We start from the raw sequence: 17,566 nt of genomic DNA, 5'->3' as shown, positions 1-17,566 counted from the left end.
CTAGAGGTTGAGATACTCGTAGGATATCCAAGTGCAGACATTACGTAGGCAATCGGATGTATAGGCCTGGAATGAGATGACTGAATATCCTCATCACCGAAATCCTTGAGAAAGGTTTCCTTGGAGTCTAAACTCACCCTATTGACACCATCATGGTTAAGCATGACCCAAGCTTCCACGACAGATTTGCCAAAGTGAAATCTGAAAATTCCCAGTGCTGGGGCCTCTATTTTCTCTAAGCGAAGGGACAGCTTTCCGACAACAGGACTGGTGATAGAGAATGTTCATTGTGTGCAACTGCTTACTTCCCCTAAGATCACAAACTAATTCAACAAAATGCTTGAATTTCACTGAGGGTGTTCTGCAAGTGGTAAGTGGCTGCTCCACATGGTTGTAGAACAGGCACTAGTATGCATACCCTGGGTAAGAAATGGGGTCCTCCTGTTTCTATGGAACGTTTAGTCTCGGTCAGTGAATGGAATGCATGTTCCTCTTCTAAACCTGCGAGCACCCGTCTGCAGAGTGTACTTAGATCAAAACTGTGACTTTTATTTGTGCACATCTTGTTCTAGGTGCAAGTGATTCCAGTTTAAACTTCAAATGAACTCATTTGCTCTTTTACAAGGACTCTTTTTCCCGCAGTTCTTGCTTCACAAAGGCAGAATTCAAGGAGGATCCAGTATTTCAGAGCTTCTCAAATGTGATGGGAACCTGAAGCAATGGGTCTCTGATGTCATGGACACTGAGAGGAAATACTGCTTTCTTAACAATGGTTTGAGCCAGTCTTCAGTGACTTAAACACTACCTTTAAAAAAAAAAAAAAAGATTTTATTTATTTGAGAGCAAGAGAGAGAAAGTGAGAGAGAGAGCACAAGACTAGGGTGAGGGGCAGAGGGAGAAGCTGCCTCCCCGCTGAGCTGGGAGCATGACATGGGACTCGATCCCAGGACTCCCGGGATCATGACCTGAGCCAAAGGCAGATGTCCAACCCACTGAGCTACCCAAGCGCCCTAAACACTATATTCTCATGAATGTGCGGTAATTTTTTTTCCTTTTGAAGGAATTTCATGCGTCAGCAAGTGGTTTTCACACCTGAGATGAGGTGGGATGTTGGGGAGAAGCCTTTTAAGTCCCTGCAAGCACACCTAGTTTGCCTAAGAGGCCCTGAACCTAGCTAGATGAAAATAATGTCGTATTTTGCCATTCAACAATTCGACTATAAATTACTGTGTCTGTTATGTGTGTGTATGTGTGAGGTACAGAGCACACACAGAAGACATTATCTTTGCTCTCAAGGAATTCATGGTCTAGTACAACTGCGCATTTAGAACAGAAGTAAGGGGGCACCTGGGTGGCTCAGTCAGTTAGGTGTCTGACTTTGGCTCAGGTCATGATCTTGGGGTCCTGGGATACAGTCACATCCTGGTTGTGCCCCCCCCCAATAAATAAATAAAAATCTTAAAAAAGACAAGAATAACAGAAGTAAGTGTAAAAGCCTATGAGACTGGCTGATTAAATCTGCCTGGAGAGTCTGGGAAGGCTTCACAGAAGTAGGGACATGTGACTGGGTTTTAAAAGGAGGCACAGAAGTTGACCTGGCAGATGAGGAATGTGAAGGAATGACAGCTGAAGTTGTCAGTTCTAAGAGCAATGCTGGGTGAATGCAGACTAGGAGGACAAAGTAATAAGGCATTACACTCGCTCACGTAGCATGTAGTAGATCATTCCCAGGTTTTTTGGAGTTTCCAATATAAACTCCAAGAAGCCCAGAAGCTACTGGACTACATGTGAATTAAAGTGAACCTTTGGGGAAAGCCCATCACTAAAAGCTGGACATGTCGAAAGCTGTCCTGTTTTTGAACTTTATTTACTGGACAGAGAGCGAGAGGGCACGCGGGAGCACAAGTGGGCCGAGGAGGAGACAGAGGGCGAAGCAGGATCCCCGCCGAGCAGGTTTGATGCCGGGTGGACGCCAGGACCCCGAGACCATGACCTGAGCTAGAGGCAGATGCTTAACCGACCGAGCCACCCAGGCGCCCCTACAGCTGTCCTGAAAGCAAACCAATGCTCCGTGTCTTGAGCGCGAGCGCGCAGCGGCCACGCGAGGGGCAGCAGCAGAGCAGGCGGGTCCCCGGCCTGATGCTGGGCCTCACGACACGGAGAGGGGGACCTGAGCGGAAGCCCCGAGTCCCCCCCGCAGCCGCCGGAGCCGCCGGGCGCCCCGAAGACGGCCCCGACGGGAACGCCGGCTCGAGCCCGCAGCACGTCCTCCGGCCGCCGCGACGGACACTCGCACGTCCCAGCGCTCGGGCCGCTCACGGCCGCGCCCGACTCGGAGCGCCGCAGCGCCCGCAGCTCTCGGGCCTCGCTCTTCTCGACCGACCCGGCTTCCGAAGTCGGGATCTTCTCCGACCCGGGGCTCTGGACACGTCCGACCAACGACACCGTGAACACCTGCTCCTGGCCCGGGGCTCGGCCGTTCCGCACGCGGCCTCGTCCCCGGGGCGCCGCACGTCCGACCGCGGCAGGTCCGCGCCGCCGACCCCGCACCGCAGGCCCCGCCGGAGGCCGCCGTCTCCGGCCGCGACCGAGCGCCCCGCGCCCCGCGCCGGCCGCGAAAGGACCGGAGCCTCGGCGCGACCCCAGCCGCGTCCTCAAAGCAGGGCGGGAGGCGCGGGACCGCCCACGAGTCGGGCCCAGCGACCCGACCTGCACCCGAAGCCCGTCACCGGCCTCTTCCGACGACAACCGCAGGAGAAAAGCGGGCGAGCGGGACTCGCGCCGGGAGGGCCCTCCGCGGCCGCCGGCCGGGGTCGCGCAGCGGGCGACGGCCCCGGGGACACCTCAATGTCACCCGCTCGCGGCGACCCCCGCGGCCGAAGCGGGGGCGGCGGCCCGTGCGCGCGTCCCGCTCGGCTGCCCGGCGTCTGCGGGCGCCGCCCCGGGGAGAGCCGGGGTCACCCGACGCCCCCCCCCCCCCCCCCGGGCGCCCCCCCCCCCCCCCAGCCTGGGCGCGGCGCGAAGCGAGGAGCGGCCGACGGGCGCCCCCCCGCCCCCGCCCCCGCGGCCGGAGCCCCGGGCGCAGCCGCCTTCTGGGAGCCGCTTCCACCGCCCGGGCCGACGCCGCGGAAGGGCGGGGGGCGAAGCAAGGGCCCCTCTAGCTGCGCCTCCCGGCGGCGCTCCTTGTTCTCGATGGTCCCCGCGCGGCCGTCCCCGCCAACGCAACTTCCGCTTCCTTCGAAGGGCCCCGGGCTGCGCGCCGCGGCGCGTGCGGGCAGGGGTGAAAGCGAAGGAGCGGGCGGGACCCGGGAGGAAGAGGAAAGCAGGGGCGGCCGGGGGGCGGGGAGGCGCAGAGGGCGCGCGCCCGCGTCACGTGACCGCGACGCGCCGCTCTTCCGTCGGCCATTTTAGGTGGTCCGCGGCGGCGCCATTAAAGCGAGGAGGAGGCGAGCGCGGCCGCCGTTGCTGCTGATTCTTCCCCGGGGCAGCCGCGGAGGGCGGGCGAGCGCGCCGCGCGAGTGCGGGAGGCGAGGGGCAGGCCAGGGACAGGCACGGGAGCCCTCGCAGCCGCGCGCGCCTTCTCGGTCCTGTCGTGTGCTTCGCGCGGTGGAGCGGGCGCGCGGCGGCGGCGGGGATTACTTTGCTGCTCGTTTCGGTTCGCGGCGGCGCGGGGTCGTCTCGGCGGCGGCGGAGGCGGTCGGCGATGTCGGAGGAGCAGTTCGGCGGGGACGGGGCGGCGGCGGCGGCGGCGGCGGTAGGCGGCTCGGCGGGCGAGCAGGAGGGAGCCATGGTGGCGGCGGCGCAGGGGGCAGCGGCGGCGGCGGGAAGCGGCGCCGGGACCGGGGGTGGCACCGCGGCCGGAGGCACCGAAGGGGGCACCGCCGAGTCGGAGGGGGCGAAGATCGACGCCAGCAAGAACGAGGAGGACGAAGGGTGAGTCCGGGGCGGCCCGCGAGAGTCAGGCCCGACCAGTGCCCCCTCCCCCTCCCCCGCCACTAGGCCCCGGCCCCGCTCCCGCCCGCCGGCCCCGCGCCCGGCCCCCCGCGCCCCGCGCCCCCCCGCGCCCCCCGCGCCCGCCGGCCCGGGCGTCGGTTCCCGCTGCTGGCGCCCCCTCCCCCCGCACACGCGCTTCCCCCCTGCCCGTCCCCACGCTGCCGCCCGGCCCGCCCTGCCCTGCGCCCGCCCTCGGCGCGTCTCCTCCCCCCGGGTTTTCCCGCCCGTCCGGGGCCTTTTTTCTCGCTCCGCGGCCTCGGCCGCCCGCTTCCCGCCGCCGTCCCGGCGTAGGGGGAGACGCGGAGGGTCTGTGCGGGGACGGCGGGGCTCGCTCGGGGCGCGCGCGGGCGTCCGGAGACGGTGCGTCTGTCCGTGAGCGGCAGCTTCGGGGCCCCGCCGCCCGCCGCCCCCGCCGCCGCCCCCTCGGCCGCCCCGTCGGCCGCCCCGGCTTCAGGCCGCCCGCGCCCGTGTTCCCGGCCGGCCCGGCGCGTCGCGGCGTCGAACAATGGCTGCGCACCGGGGCCTGCCTCGGCCGCTGGAGCTCGCCGGGCCGGGCCGCTCCCGGGCCTCCCGCCGCCGCCTGGGCCCCGCGGCCCGGCGCCCCGGCTGTGCGCCCCCCGGACCTGGCGTCCCGCGCGCCCCGGCCCGCGCCCCCCCGGCCCGCGCCCCGGCCCCGCTTTTGGTCTCTCTCGACTTCTCCTTCCCGCGCTCTGTGCGCTGGGGGCGGCCCGCCCGCCGCTGCGCCCGCGAGCAAGTCCTTCGTGGCGCTAAGGCACGGTTTTGTGCTTTTTGCAGGTTTTAAAGCGCCGGCTTGTTCCGCACGTGGAACAAGTCGGTCCGCTCGGTGCGGCCTGGGCCGGGAGCCGGTGCGGGAGTCCCCGGAGGGGCTAGATCGGGCGCGGCCTGCGCAGCGCCTCGGTTCCCTTTGTCGGGGCGCGTGTGCGCGGTTGATTTCGCTAGAACAGGAGAGAGTGCGCCAAGGGACGATAAAACGCCAGCGCGATCCAGCGCTAGAGCACGCGACCTTCTGGGGAAAGGGCCCGAGGTCCGGAGGGTGGGAACGAGCCCCGAGGGCGACTCTGCTGTCCGCCCGGCCGGCCCGCGCGAGCCGCGGGGGGGGGGGGAGGTGGGGCGGGACCGGCTCGCACTGGAGTCGGAGTCCGCGCAGTTTAAGGAGGAGGAACTTAAATACCTGGACGCCTAAGCCTTTCAGCATTTTGGTTTCTATTTTCTGAATTCTGTTCTCTGGACAGAGGCACCAAAATGATTAACTGCGTAACTTGCTGGTGGGGACGGGCGTTAGCCCTGATCTTTGGAATCACAGAGCTGCTCCGCTTCTAGTTCCCCACTGTTGAACTGAAGTGTAAATGAATTAAAGTTTTTTAGCCCTAACAATGTCGAAACGAAAACCAGCATTTTGATTGGTTGCTGTACCGGTTGTTAATTCCCTAGCCACTCAAACTCCTCCCCACGACACTCTGAAGCAGCGACGGCACAGCGGGAAGAATGGTAAAGCTTTTACGTTTTATTTCTGTATTGTAAAGGTCTCAGTAGTCGTAACGTGCAGAGGCTGTGTATTGCTTAGCTGCCCACTGATCCCCCAGGAAGTTGTAGACTAGTACAGTAGGATATCTTGTGCCTGGGACGTAAAACCTTTTTAGGCATCGTGTGCGATCTTTGGGCAAAATTAATGCCATCTCTTGGTTTTTGGTCTGTGGTAATGCATGTAATTGTGGTTTGGTTAATTGAAACAATATAATTAGTGATACCATAATTTCAAATTTGATTTCCTTTTGTCAAGAAATACTTTTGTTGGAATTCTGAGTTTAATTTTAAATATGAAGGTTGTTTGATATAAAATCTTGTGTGTTTAAAATGTCTTGCATGCCAATCCGAAATACTCTGCATATGTGAAAAGTAAAGCCATTTTTAAAGTAGTGCTGTGTATATGTGTATGTATGCAAAAATGTACATCTCCAGCCGTGTTTTTAAGTAGAAAGAACTTTAATAACGATTGGATACGAACCATTCAGAGGTGGGCTGCTGTGGCTTTTCACTACAGCTCTTAGCAGATTTTTTATTTTCAGTGCGATTTGTTTAGAATGTTAATCACCGTTGGTTGGTTCACATGTCTCTGAAACTGCATGACTTTTCCATGGAAGGATGGTAGATGATGATTCTTTTTATCCTTCTCTTTCCCCTCAATGTCAGTCTTCCTGCTTTTAGGATTGATTTTCTTTTGAGCTTTCCAGGAGTTTGTTCACCACCACTGGAATTAAGAGGGCCAATAATTTGTAGAAAGCTGACTTGGCTATACAAACTGCATTCTATTTTAAGAGCCCAGTGGGGATAACATTTAAATTTTACAAGAGCTTTTCTTACTACTGTATTCTCATCCATTGAAATCTGTCCGGTTTTATATTGCAGATAAAGCAGACTGGAAATAGGCAAATGGGAAAAGTAAAAAGAAGACTGGGGTCAGAGTTTGACATATGGAATAAAGCCTTTTTGATGAAAGTTCATCCAGTTAGCACTGTGATTGTTCATTTCCACTGCCAGCTAATCGTGGCAAACTTAGATTGAATAGTCAGTATACCTGACTTTTTTACTCTATTATGTTTCAAATGTTATGTAAGGAGTCATTTTCAGTGATTAGAAAGGGCATAAACTTAGGTTTGAGATCACTGTTAATGATTCTTGTAAGAATTATTTTTGCCCTGCTTCCCAATCATGTATGTTTACAAGTTTTTTGAATGACCTCTTAGGAAAAGTGGATAATTAAATATTTATAGTTAGGGAACATTTTAGATTCTGACCTATTTTTATTTCCTGAAAATGGGATTTAACTGAGGTTCGCTTTAAGTTAAGCAAGTTTACATTTAAGAAATGTTTTTAAGGTGTAACATTTGACTTTATAAAATTACTGCTTAATCACCCAGCCTCGTCCTGTTACAGATACTCTTGTGCACTTGTCACTCTATCTGTTCCTTTCTCTGACTTCCAGTTCGAGAGATACTGTGCTGCCGTTCCATAATAGCCTCAGGGATGAGAACAAGACTGGCTTTACTAGATACGAAATCATGCAAATTTAATTTGTTAAACATATATGTGCATTCTTTTTTACAGTTTTAACTTGAGAATAAAGTTACTACAGTGTGATCCTTAAAATTTTTAAAAAATGAGTTTGTTGTGTACCCAGAAGTTTTTGTTTTTTTCTGTTGAGTGTAAGAACAAACAGCTATTCTTAGGAGGGTACGTCTGTTAACATCTCTGTGGATGTTTCCACATTGCAAACCTTTGGAATAATTTGTTCATTTCCATAATAAAATGCTTTCCTGAGTTCATCTCAATTTAATTTTCCCAACTTTAATATCCCTGGTTTTTACTTGTAAGCAGTTGCCTGGAATTACCCATTTTTGTATGGGTTCATGTTCTGTAGAGGGCTGTAGTTCTTTTAGGGTAGGTATTTTTAAAGTTCGTGTGGGGCAAAATACATGCCATGTAGCACAGCTACCTGAAGGAGATTTTTTTTACATATCAAGATGAGTGGAAAACTCTTAATAGTGTGTTAGCTTTCAGATGGTTTTATAAGGTCGGTACATTGATTTGCCTGCATTTGATTGGGCAAGAAGCAAAATACTTCCCGTTCAGTTTTCAGCCAAAGCACAGCACTTGTCTAGTAGCAAGGCAGTAGATCTAGATCTATAACATTAGTGTATAAGCTCGTGTGATTTCTTCCTGTTTGGAATTTTGCAAATTAATATTGCTGTCGGTTGACTGCCCTTTAATTTTTAAGAATGGGGATATACAAGTTTTTGTTTTAAATATTTGAGATTATAATGTATATCCTAGTGCTTTTGGGGCATTCTGAATGTTGCTTTATAAAACAGTTACTTTTAGAGCAGTCTCATCATACCTAATTTACTGGCCTTTAATTCAGTAAAGTTGGGTTTCTGTAAAGTTGAGACCCTGAGTAGATGGTCTGAATTTTAGTGTTCTTTGGAACCTTTAACAAGTTTCTAGTGTTAAAATTGCAGAAATTGATGCTCCCAAGTCTCAAGATTACCCGCTAAGGGAGGAGAGAAGTATTAAATTCTTTTCATTTCAAATTATGGAAGGTACTAAATCACCTGACCTTTAGGGTTTGGAATAGGAGAAAATCATGGTGGTTTTTTTCAGTGCTGTCTTTTGAGATAAATCTATTTGGCCTTAAGCCTGGATTTTTTTTTTTCTCCCGAGTCATGTGACTTCTGTAAACTAAGTATATTTAATGTGGTTTTTTTTTTTTTTTTTTTTTAGATTTTTTTTATTTATTTGACAGAGATGACAAGTAGGCAGAGAAGCAGGCAGAGAGAGAGAGGAAGGGAAACCGGCTCCCTGCTGAGCAGAGAGCCCGATGCGGAGCTCGATCCCAGGACCCTGAGATCATGACCTAAGCCGAAGGCAGAGGCTTAAATCCACTGAGCCACCCAGGCGCCCCTTAATGTGTATTTTTAATATTGCCTGGGTATTCTGTCCTCTGTAAGGCTGCCCTAATTTAAGAACGTTTTGAATTCTACTGTTGGGATATGTGATGTCTGGCCAATGTGGAGGATGGTTGGTTTTAGTCGTGAAGCCATACATGCTATGCTTGAAAGCATTTAAAAAGGAATAGAATGATAACCTCTTTCCTATTCCACTTAAAGCTGTGCACATCAAGTGTGTGTACAGATTGACGAATGGAGTGAAACATAACTTCTGTTAGTCCAAGATTTATTCGACTTTAGTTCTGCTTCAACGTTTTAGTAGCTAGGGCACTGAATGCTGGATGCTGGAAGCGTGGGATCTGTTTCTGTTACTTCACTTCCAACAGTGTGGTCTCAGGTAATACAACACGTTTGTTACTTGGTTTGCTGATCTGTGTGTTGGAAACAATGCTCACCACGGGAAGATTGACTGCGTAGCCTGCTTTCATAGCTTGTGTGTGTTTATCCGGTGCCTTAATAGTTGATACTGCCAGTGATTTACTCCTGTGGAGTAAAGGTAAGCATGTTTTAGTTTCTGGAGTATTAAATTGTACATTGGAGCTAGACATTTATGATTACTTGGGGGTGGGGAGGGTCATTGCTGGTAGTGTTTGGCCAGTAATCAGGGTGATAGTTGTTAAGTATTGGGTCCTGTCCTGTGTACTCTTGCTTATCTAGACTTGAAACTTGCACACAGTTCAGACTACTGGGAAATTTTCCCATTCTCTCTTCACTTGTAAGAAAGATAGATTAAAAACCATCAGCAAATATACTCAGAAAGCAACCAGTAGAGGCAATGTCATAGAATCAATCTTTCCATAATTTTTCCTTTTTACTGTTAAAAACATTTTAAAGGATTGCAAGAATCTAAAATTTCATCATTTTCTGGGTGTAGTGTTTGTATCTAAATTAATTTACATTAGAAAACTACAGAACTGCGAGTGTGTAGTAATCTCAGTTAACCAGAACCTTAACCTCTAGGTTAAGGAAACCGCATTCCTTAACCTCCAGGTAGATGGGAGTTGATCTTCTAAAGCTGATTGCCAGTTTCTTTTGGAAGTGAAAATATAGGAAATCATTCCTTCTTTGGAATGAAAGGAAAAGGGGGGGGATTTTGGGTTAAACATTTGAAGTTGACTTAAAACCTGTCATCTTGTTAGCTGTTATGTTTTCAACCTAATTATCGTTTTTAGTCATTCAGATTCGTTCTAAAGTGTGAAGTAATAATGAGATTTTTAATAAGCGAGGCTAAAAGAGTTAGTCTTTTATTGGCTTGTTGAAAGTTTGTCAGTTTCCAAAGGTATTTTTTATACAGATTCTAAAATGATTACCCTACCACGTGGTACTATCTAGTTGTCAAAAGTAAGCCCTGTCCCCCATTAAAGGTAGTTACTTAACTTTATACTTTCTGGCAGCTCTTTCTGCCCACAGGTCCTGTCCCATGTTTTAATAAAACCACATTTTATTAAAACAAAAATCCCCCCCCAAAAAAAACACAAAAAAACAAAAATCCCAATAAATAAGTAAATACTTTAAAGGAAAAATACTGATTTTATTTGTGTTGGTGGGATTTTCCTTGTATTTGGGATTTTAAAGGAATAATTTTAATGATAAAATAGCGAAAATTTAAAACGAATTAGTGGTATGCTTGAGTGTTTCTGAACTGTGACAGTGATTGGCTAGCCATGTTATATGTACTTGAAATATATATCATATTGGCATTCTGTTTTTTTTAAACTGTCAGAACTTGTTATGAAACCACATATGGAAGGTCATGAGTTGTCAGGAAGTGTTTGAAAGTTACAGAATATTATTTTGGCCATATTTCAAAATTGGGAGGGAGTGTAAATGGTGTTTATTGTGGAAGCTTGAATAAGGTATTTCACACTAGAGCCTTAGAAGTATCTTTCAGTAAAATACTCTTGACTTTTGGAGTGTTAAATCTAGTGATCTCAATAACACAGAGTAAGTTTTGGGGTGTGAAAAAACTGGAGTGTTAAATCAACATTTTCATCAGTCAGCACTGCTCCATATGTATTACTTTTTTTTTTTTTTTCCTCCAAAGATTTTATTTATCTGACAGTGAAAGTGAACACAAGTAGAGGGAGAAGCAGGCTCCTGGCCTAGTGGGGAGCCCGATGTGGGGCCTGATCCCTGGACCTTGGGATCATGACCTGGGCCAAAGGCAGATGGTTAACAACTGAGCCATCCGGGTGCCTCTCTGTAACCTTTTTATATTTTGAAATTCCTTATTAAATACTGGCATTTTTATGGAGTACAGACAAGTCACTGAGATGGTTTTTTAACTATTTTATTGAAGACTTTTTTAGGTGACCTAATTTCTAGTTTGTATTTTTATGTGGGATACTTAGACATTTTGGGTTAAGACTATAGTATTGAAAATAATCTTAGGATCTGTTTTATAGGACTTCATTCTTCTGGCTTTTTCCTTTTAATGTTGATGACTTTATATAGACCATGCAAATTTTAAAAAGTTTAGGTGCTAGGTAAATGTAAACATTGCTCTGTTAAGTTCTATTTAAATTGTGCTCCTTCCCTTCTAAAGAATTTTTTATTGAGCACTTGGGATATTTCAAACTATGTTCTGTACCTTTAGGTGTATTTGCTCCTTTATTTTTTTATTAATTTTTTTTAAGGTAAGGTCTATGCCCAATGTGGGGCTTGAACTCAACCCTTATTTCGGGAGTCTCCTGCTCTGGACTGAGCCTCCAGGTACCCCTGTGTTTGCTCATTTAATCCTTACTGAAGATTCTTGAAATAGGCTCTTTGTCCTCTCACAGAGTGGAAGCAGTCTTGGGTTTTTGTTTTCCTGAGGGTCATACAGTTAGTACTAGGTGGAGGTAGGATTTACACTCAGGTGGTTTGGCTTTACGGCCTCTAAATTTACTTGAGAATGTCCCACTAAACAGTCTAAATTCCTAAAAAACATTGTATAGCATTTGGAAAGTCATTTGCACCGAGTTGTATAATTTTATGCGTATCGTTTAATACTATAATATGGTATAGTATTACTACCTGTAAAAGCAGGGAGCTTTCCATGGTTGAGTAGGTGTTCTAAATTGAATACTCTATTGCCTCTGGGGTGCTAAAAAGCTTAGTAGGATTAAGAAGTTAAACTCTCAGTAAAATACTGTACAGATGCAGTCCTGTGTTTTCATTAGGGTTGTTGATACAGTTACAACTAAGGATAGAAGTTTAAGCTTGTATTGCAGGACTAGGAGCCCATTTTTGTTGCCACTTGAACAAGTCTTGTGACATAGTTTTCACTTGGCTGCCTAGGATTTCTGAAGTTCTGTCTACCTCATTCAAGTATTTGCACATCTCTGCAGGAGTGACAGCAACTTTTGGTAGTCAGGGCAGCAGGGATGGTCTGCATGGACAATAGTAGGTACCCAGCTTTAAGCAAAATACAGTAATCTAAAAGAAAATGAAGCATACCTTACACCATCTCATAACTTGAGAGAGAGCATGTCCGAATGCTCGTGTTCTGAGAGGCTAAGATAACCCTATTTATCCAAAATTAAGACAGTAGGCCTTTTCTTATCGTACTCTACCGTTACAAGCTGGTGTGTCTACTGAATAAAGATTCGATGGATTTGGCATGTTCCGTTTAATAAGGATGAAACGATTTGGAACAGATGGTGTTCACTGTAGTATTGACCTCTCTGCTATCAGTGGTGCGGCAGCCTTTCCTGTAAGAGCGGCTAAAGCTGTAGCTGTCTTGGACTGCCAAAATGGCGATGCGTATGTCTGTCTCAAAGAGCCAGTTAGGCTCTTGCTCAGAGGCTGTTTTACTCTTCTTTACACAGAATTTGCCCAAGTTCAAGTGCTGGCTACCTGTCCTACAGAATGGAAGGGGTGGGGTGGATTTAACGGCAAGTAGTGATTAACCTGGCAAAGATGAAAAATAAAACTTCTTAAAATAACTAAGAAATGAGATGCACTCAGTGTATTAATAGTTCTCTCATTTCAGAAGAGCCTTTGGGCATGCTTCAGTAGCTTAATATTAATTAATGGTGACTGACCCATACAGTGTTTAAATCATGATTACTGTATTTATGAAGGCAGAAGTGTGATGTGCTGTAGAATAAAAATCCCAAATGAAGGTTAAAAGACAACTGGGAGAGATTGGAAGACAGGCAGTGTTTTTTAAACATGGTGGAATGTTTGGCTCACTCTAAAGGTGCTGGATAGCTGAAGTTTTCCTTTGTGTTTCGCTCTAGCTTTTTGAGAAATAGTAATCATTCTGTGGAACATGTATAAATTATAGTTGACCCAGAGTTTTTAGTATTTTTTCCAAAGGGGATTGATTTTTAGGAAAAGCCACATCTTCAGTGACCTTTTAGCTGTAAGGTGGTAGGCACGTGTAACCACTTTTGTACTAACGATTGTATTAAAGGGGGGAAGTTTCTTAAGAGTTCTTTATTGGGCCAGTTGATGCTTATCCAGTATTTAAGAAAACTGACTTCCTAAGCTGTGAAAAACGTTTGGGGCTTGTGAATAATAATAGGATATGCCTCAGTCATGGGTTATAGTTTATTTCTTTGTAATTATTATTATTTTTTTCAATTATTTTAAATCAAGGACACTTAACCCAGTATAAACTTTGCCTTGGTTGAATAAAATTGAAACAAATTCTGTCTTAATATCTGAGGACTGATCAGGCAGAATATTCTTGCCTTTCAACTAGCTTGCTTATTTATTTATTTATTTATTTATTTAAGATTTTTATTTATTTATTTGATAGACAGGGATCACAAGTAGGCAGGGAAGCAGGCCGAGAGAGAGGAGGAAGCAGAGTCCCCGCTGAGCAGAGAGCCCGACGTGGGGCTCGATCCCAGGACCCTGGGATCATGACCTGAGCCGAAGGCAGAGGCTTTAACCCATTGAGCCACCCAGGTGCCTCTAGTTTTTTTTTTTTTTTAAACAGGCTTTTGTTACTATATTCTCTTCAGACTGAATTAATTTCAAACTCTTACACTAATGGTAGAAAAATTTTGTAATCCCAGAAGGTGGTAATTCAGTAGTTAAACTTAATTGAAATTGTTTCTGTTCTGAGATTGCCATGGATAACCGAGTAAGGGATTATTGCTTTATAGTTTGTTCCTTCTCATCTTTAAAAATACAGCAGTGTGCTTACCGTGGAAGGGTAAATGTTGCTCATCAACTTTCATCTATGAAGGAAGTGCTCTGGATCTTTAGGTTATAAAAGTAAAGTGTTTTTAAGGCGTATATTTAAGTGATAAGGGTTGGATTTCAGAAGGTGCACTATTTGAATGAAAGACTATGTAATTGAGAATAAGTTTTTTCCATGAAATTGGCAATAAACATTAAAAACGACCTATACAACTTTATGGGTGTTCTTATGTTCATTTGATAAGATAAAAAAGGGGATTAAAAAGGGTTCCTTCAAGCTTGGAGGTTTGTTAGAGGAAAGTTAAGCATATAAATGACCCAGCTTTAACATTACAATACAGGTACTAATTGAAACATCACCTGAAATGGGAAGCACAGTATATACTGAAAGTAAGACGACCTTTGGTTTGTAAATTGATTTTGTTAGAACTAAAAGCAAGTCTGTGGCAAAATAGTAAGATCAGTAACACCTCAGTTAATCTGGCATCTTTAGGGGAGAAGCAGAACAAGATCTCATTCTAGGGACACAGTTGGCCTCTTGTTGGAAGAATTGGGTGAGTGGCAATATCCTAAAAGCCCACAGGGTGGAGGTGTTTCCTGCTTTAGTTTCTATCTGGAGCTGAAAGTTAGTGCCATATCGTTGTTCCTACCCCACTTACAAAGACGAGGAATCATTAAGCAAGTGTGATTTTATTCCCGTAAAACCGTTAGCCTTTACATAACAAATTCTGACAGTTTACCCTTAAAATGAAAATCTCCAGTCCTGTCTCTTTAAAGGGTAGGAGGTGTGTCTAAGCTCTTGGGGCAGGCTGGGGATGGCTCTGGGGGCAGATGTAGAAGCAGTCCGAGAGCTGCCAGGTCTGAGCACAGTAGTGTTCTGCTGTGAGAAGAAGAATACTTCACCTGAGGGGTGTTGGGTTTTTTTGTTTTGTTTTTTGGAGTATATATATTTAGTCTTAAAGTGTTCTGGTGGTTTCCACTTAACCACCTGTCACTTTTAGTATCTTTAAGGCTTAAATATTTTATTGCTGGTTAACTGAGGTTCTACTGTGAATAAATTATATAAGTCAGTTCATGGGTTGTGCTTCAGTGGGTAATTTTTGTTACTACATTGTTTATATTGTCTTAGCACATCGAAAAACTTTGTTTTCAACTTAATTGTGAGACTTAGAATTTTCCATTTTATGTGCTAAGAGTTTTGTTAACAAAGAGAACCATTTAAATAGGAAGCTTCAGCATAGGCATACCCGTTGCTGTGATCAGTGGGGACTGCATAGTCTTTTCTCAAGTTTAATGAAGATGGGGAATGGAAATTTGAAGCTAAAATTCTGTTTCACTGTTAACCAATATTTAACTTGTAATTTAAGACTTAAACGTGTAGTATTTTTACTTTAGGGTTACCAATATCTTTTTGGCAAGTCAAAAAGAATTTGCTGCTTCCTCACGTCCCTTAAATGTAGATGCAGCAAAACTTGACAAAACTGGAATGGGGTGTTCTTGGTCCGCGGTGACATAGGGAGAGTGACCTGACTGATCTGCCCAGTAAACTGGTGCAGTTTGGAAAAGGTATTGTTGTTATGGATACTTAAGGCAAAGTCTGTTTATTTGTTCTTAGCATTTTAATACTACTTTTTGTCTTTACAGGAAAATGTTTATAGGAGGCCTTAGCTGGGACACTACAAAGAAAGATCTGAAGGACTACTTCTCCAAATTTGGTGAAGTTGTAGACTGCACTCTGAAGTTAGATCCTATCACAGGGCGATCAAGGGGTTTTGGCTTTGTGCTATTTAAAGAGTCGGAGAGTGTAGATAAGGTAGTGTGTTATGTGTTCTGATTAGTTAATAATACAAGATGTGGATAGTTTGATAACACTTAATTTGCCTGTTCATAATTTCCCCTTTTGCAGTATATGAAGGAAGAGCTCTATATAGTTCTTAACCAGTACATTTTATGAAGAGTACTCTTTTTAGTTGTTTACTGAATACCTTCTATATGCCAGGCTGTACTTGAAAAAAAAATTAAATTTTAAAAATACTGAGACTTAAAAACACCTGTTTAAAAGGACAGTCTGTGACAAGTTCACAGAAGTACAGATTTTGGAATTTCTTGGCAGTTGAAGGTGAGATGGTTTTCTAGTAATTGATTAGATTTGTGTCTCCCCTTCTCCCCATCCTTACTGACAGTCAAGTTTGAGCACTGTTCTGTATTAGCTGATGTCACATCACCACAGTTTGATAGTTCAGTTATGAACAAGTCCGCATATACCTGGCATTAGCTGTATTTATAATTACTAAGTAAGTTAACAATCTGAACTTCAATTAAGATACATACTTAAAATGAAAAACTTCGATTCCCTTAGGTCATGGATCAGAAGGAACATAAATTGAATGGGAAGGTGATTGATCCTAAAAGGGCCAAAGCCATGAAAACAAAAGAGCCTGTTAAAAAAATTTTTGTTGGTGGCCTTTCTCCAGATACACCTGAAGAGAAAATAAGGGAGTACTTTGGTGGTTTTGGTGAGGTATGTGATAATGTTTTGACCCAGTTTTTTGTCAAAATTAGTGTGAATATAATTGTCGCATTTTAAAAATTGTTACGAGGTTTGGACTAATTTGTGATTTGCTTTGAAAGAAGGATATTGTAAATCATTGGCAGATCTTCTGAGATTTGATGATTGCATTTTTCTCATTTATTGAAGGTACAGGGTACACAAAGATGGACATTCTTACCTTGAGGAATTTACCAGATTAGTAGAAGAAATAAAAATAAAACATGAGGAGGAAACCCATATTGGGTTACCTGAGCTATAGAAGGAAATCATTCAGTTGAGAGTAGGAAAGGAATGAATTAAGAATAGGATGTAGTGCCTTCTCAATTTACAAAAAAGTGTAGGTGCAAATTTTATGAGTCTAATTATAGACTTAGTGAAACCAAACTTTGTTCCTTCTGTGAATTAGTGATTCAAAGCTGAGACACTGTGGCTTGGCATGCCAGATACAGTCTGTAAACATCTTTTGCTTGATCTAAGCAGAGCATGTTTTGTTGTTTGTATTTCGGTTGAGATGTTTCCCACACATATCTGGACATGTAGCTTTTCCTTAAATCCCGGCAGGAGCAAGCAGCCTTGGAGCCGCCTGCTTGCGTGGCCATAGCCGTCTGAGCCAACAGTCGCAGCCTCCACCTCTGCTTCGCCACGTGCTCTCCAGTCTTCAGTGGTCCTCACCACTCCCATTTGTTCCCTCAAATGCAGTCATCTTTATCCTGTTGTTCTTAAAATTCTTGCTTTCTATTCTTGGTCGGCATTTGAATTTGTGATCCTTGAATTACCAAATGTCAGTGCCCTGTAAAGCTTGTTTTTATAAATAGGTATGAAGACTTTTTCGGTGGATTGGATATTCTAATTTGAAGAATTGTCTCAAAAGATGAGAATAAATGGGGAGAGATAGCAGAATAGAATTTAGGGGCCATGTGTTTTCTCTGGGTGTTTTTTCTACTCGTGCTTTTATTGTCAGTCACATGCAAACTAAGATATTAAAACTTTATTTTTTTGATACCAGGTGGAATCCATAGAGCTCCCTATGGACAACAAGACCAATAAGAGGCGTGGATTCTGCTTTATTACCTTTAAGGAAGAGGAACCAGTGAAGAAGATAATGGAAAAGAAATACCACAATGTTGGTCTTAGTAAAGTAAGTTAAGCATCCGTTTATTTATAGAGAAAAAACTAGTTTCTGTAGAGAGTTTCAACATCTAGCTTTCTGTAAAGGCTGCAGTTTTCATGCTTGTGCTTTAAGGCATCTCATTGGCTTCTTATTTATCAAAGGCATTGATTACCAGTTTGAGCTTTTAACTGGGGAGCAGGAGGAAAACTATGTATTTAAGTGAACTTTTGTCTAGGCTTTACCAAAAAG

The 17,566-nt window shown here is 45.5% G+C and overlaps 1 protein-coding gene and 1 long non-coding RNA gene across 6 annotated transcripts in view; one reads left to right on the top strand and one right to left on the bottom strand.

Moving 5' to 3' along the window:
• Positions 1–528: 528 nt before the first annotated feature.
• On the bottom strand, positions 529–2,976 carry LOC132016164 (uncharacterized). The gene is made up of 2 exons (XR_009403906.1): positions 2,710–2,976; positions 529–805 (listed from the first exon to the last, which is right to left on the bottom strand). It is a non-coding gene; the product is annotated as an uncharacterized LOC132016164 (long non-coding RNA).
• Positions 2,977–3,349: 373 nt separating this feature from the next.
• The window catches only part of HNRNPD (heterogeneous nuclear ribonucleoprotein D), a 17,345-nt gene continuing 3,128 nt past the window's right edge, over positions 3,350–17,566 (top strand). The window contains exons 1-5 of one of the 5 annotated variants that reach the window (XR_009401414.1): positions 3,351–3,933; positions 5,446–5,502; positions 15,300–15,468; positions 16,015–16,176; positions 17,213–17,344. Coding sequence is in view for 4 of the 5 variants with exons in the window: in XM_059385896.1 (XP_059241879.1) it covers positions 3,704–3,933; positions 5,446–5,502; positions 15,300–15,468; positions 16,015–16,176; positions 17,213–17,344 (750 nt within the window). In the remaining variant the exon portion in view is untranslated. Of the gene's footprint in view, positions 3,934–5,445; positions 5,503–15,299; positions 15,469–16,014; positions 16,177–17,212; positions 17,345–17,566 lie in introns of all 5 variants that reach the window. The other 4 variants (XM_059385896.1, XM_059385903.1, XM_059385901.1 and 1 more) reach the window with 4 other exon arrangements.

Source organism: Mustela nigripes, chromosome 1 (genome assembly GCF_022355385.1).
Source record: "Mustela nigripes isolate SB6536 chromosome 1, MUSNIG.SB6536, whole genome shotgun sequence".
Taxonomy (NCBI): Eukaryota; Metazoa; Chordata; class Mammalia; order Carnivora; family Mustelidae; genus Mustela; species Mustela nigripes.
Note: the sequence above shows the minus strand (reverse complement) of the source record. Positions and strands in the feature narration are given on the sequence as shown.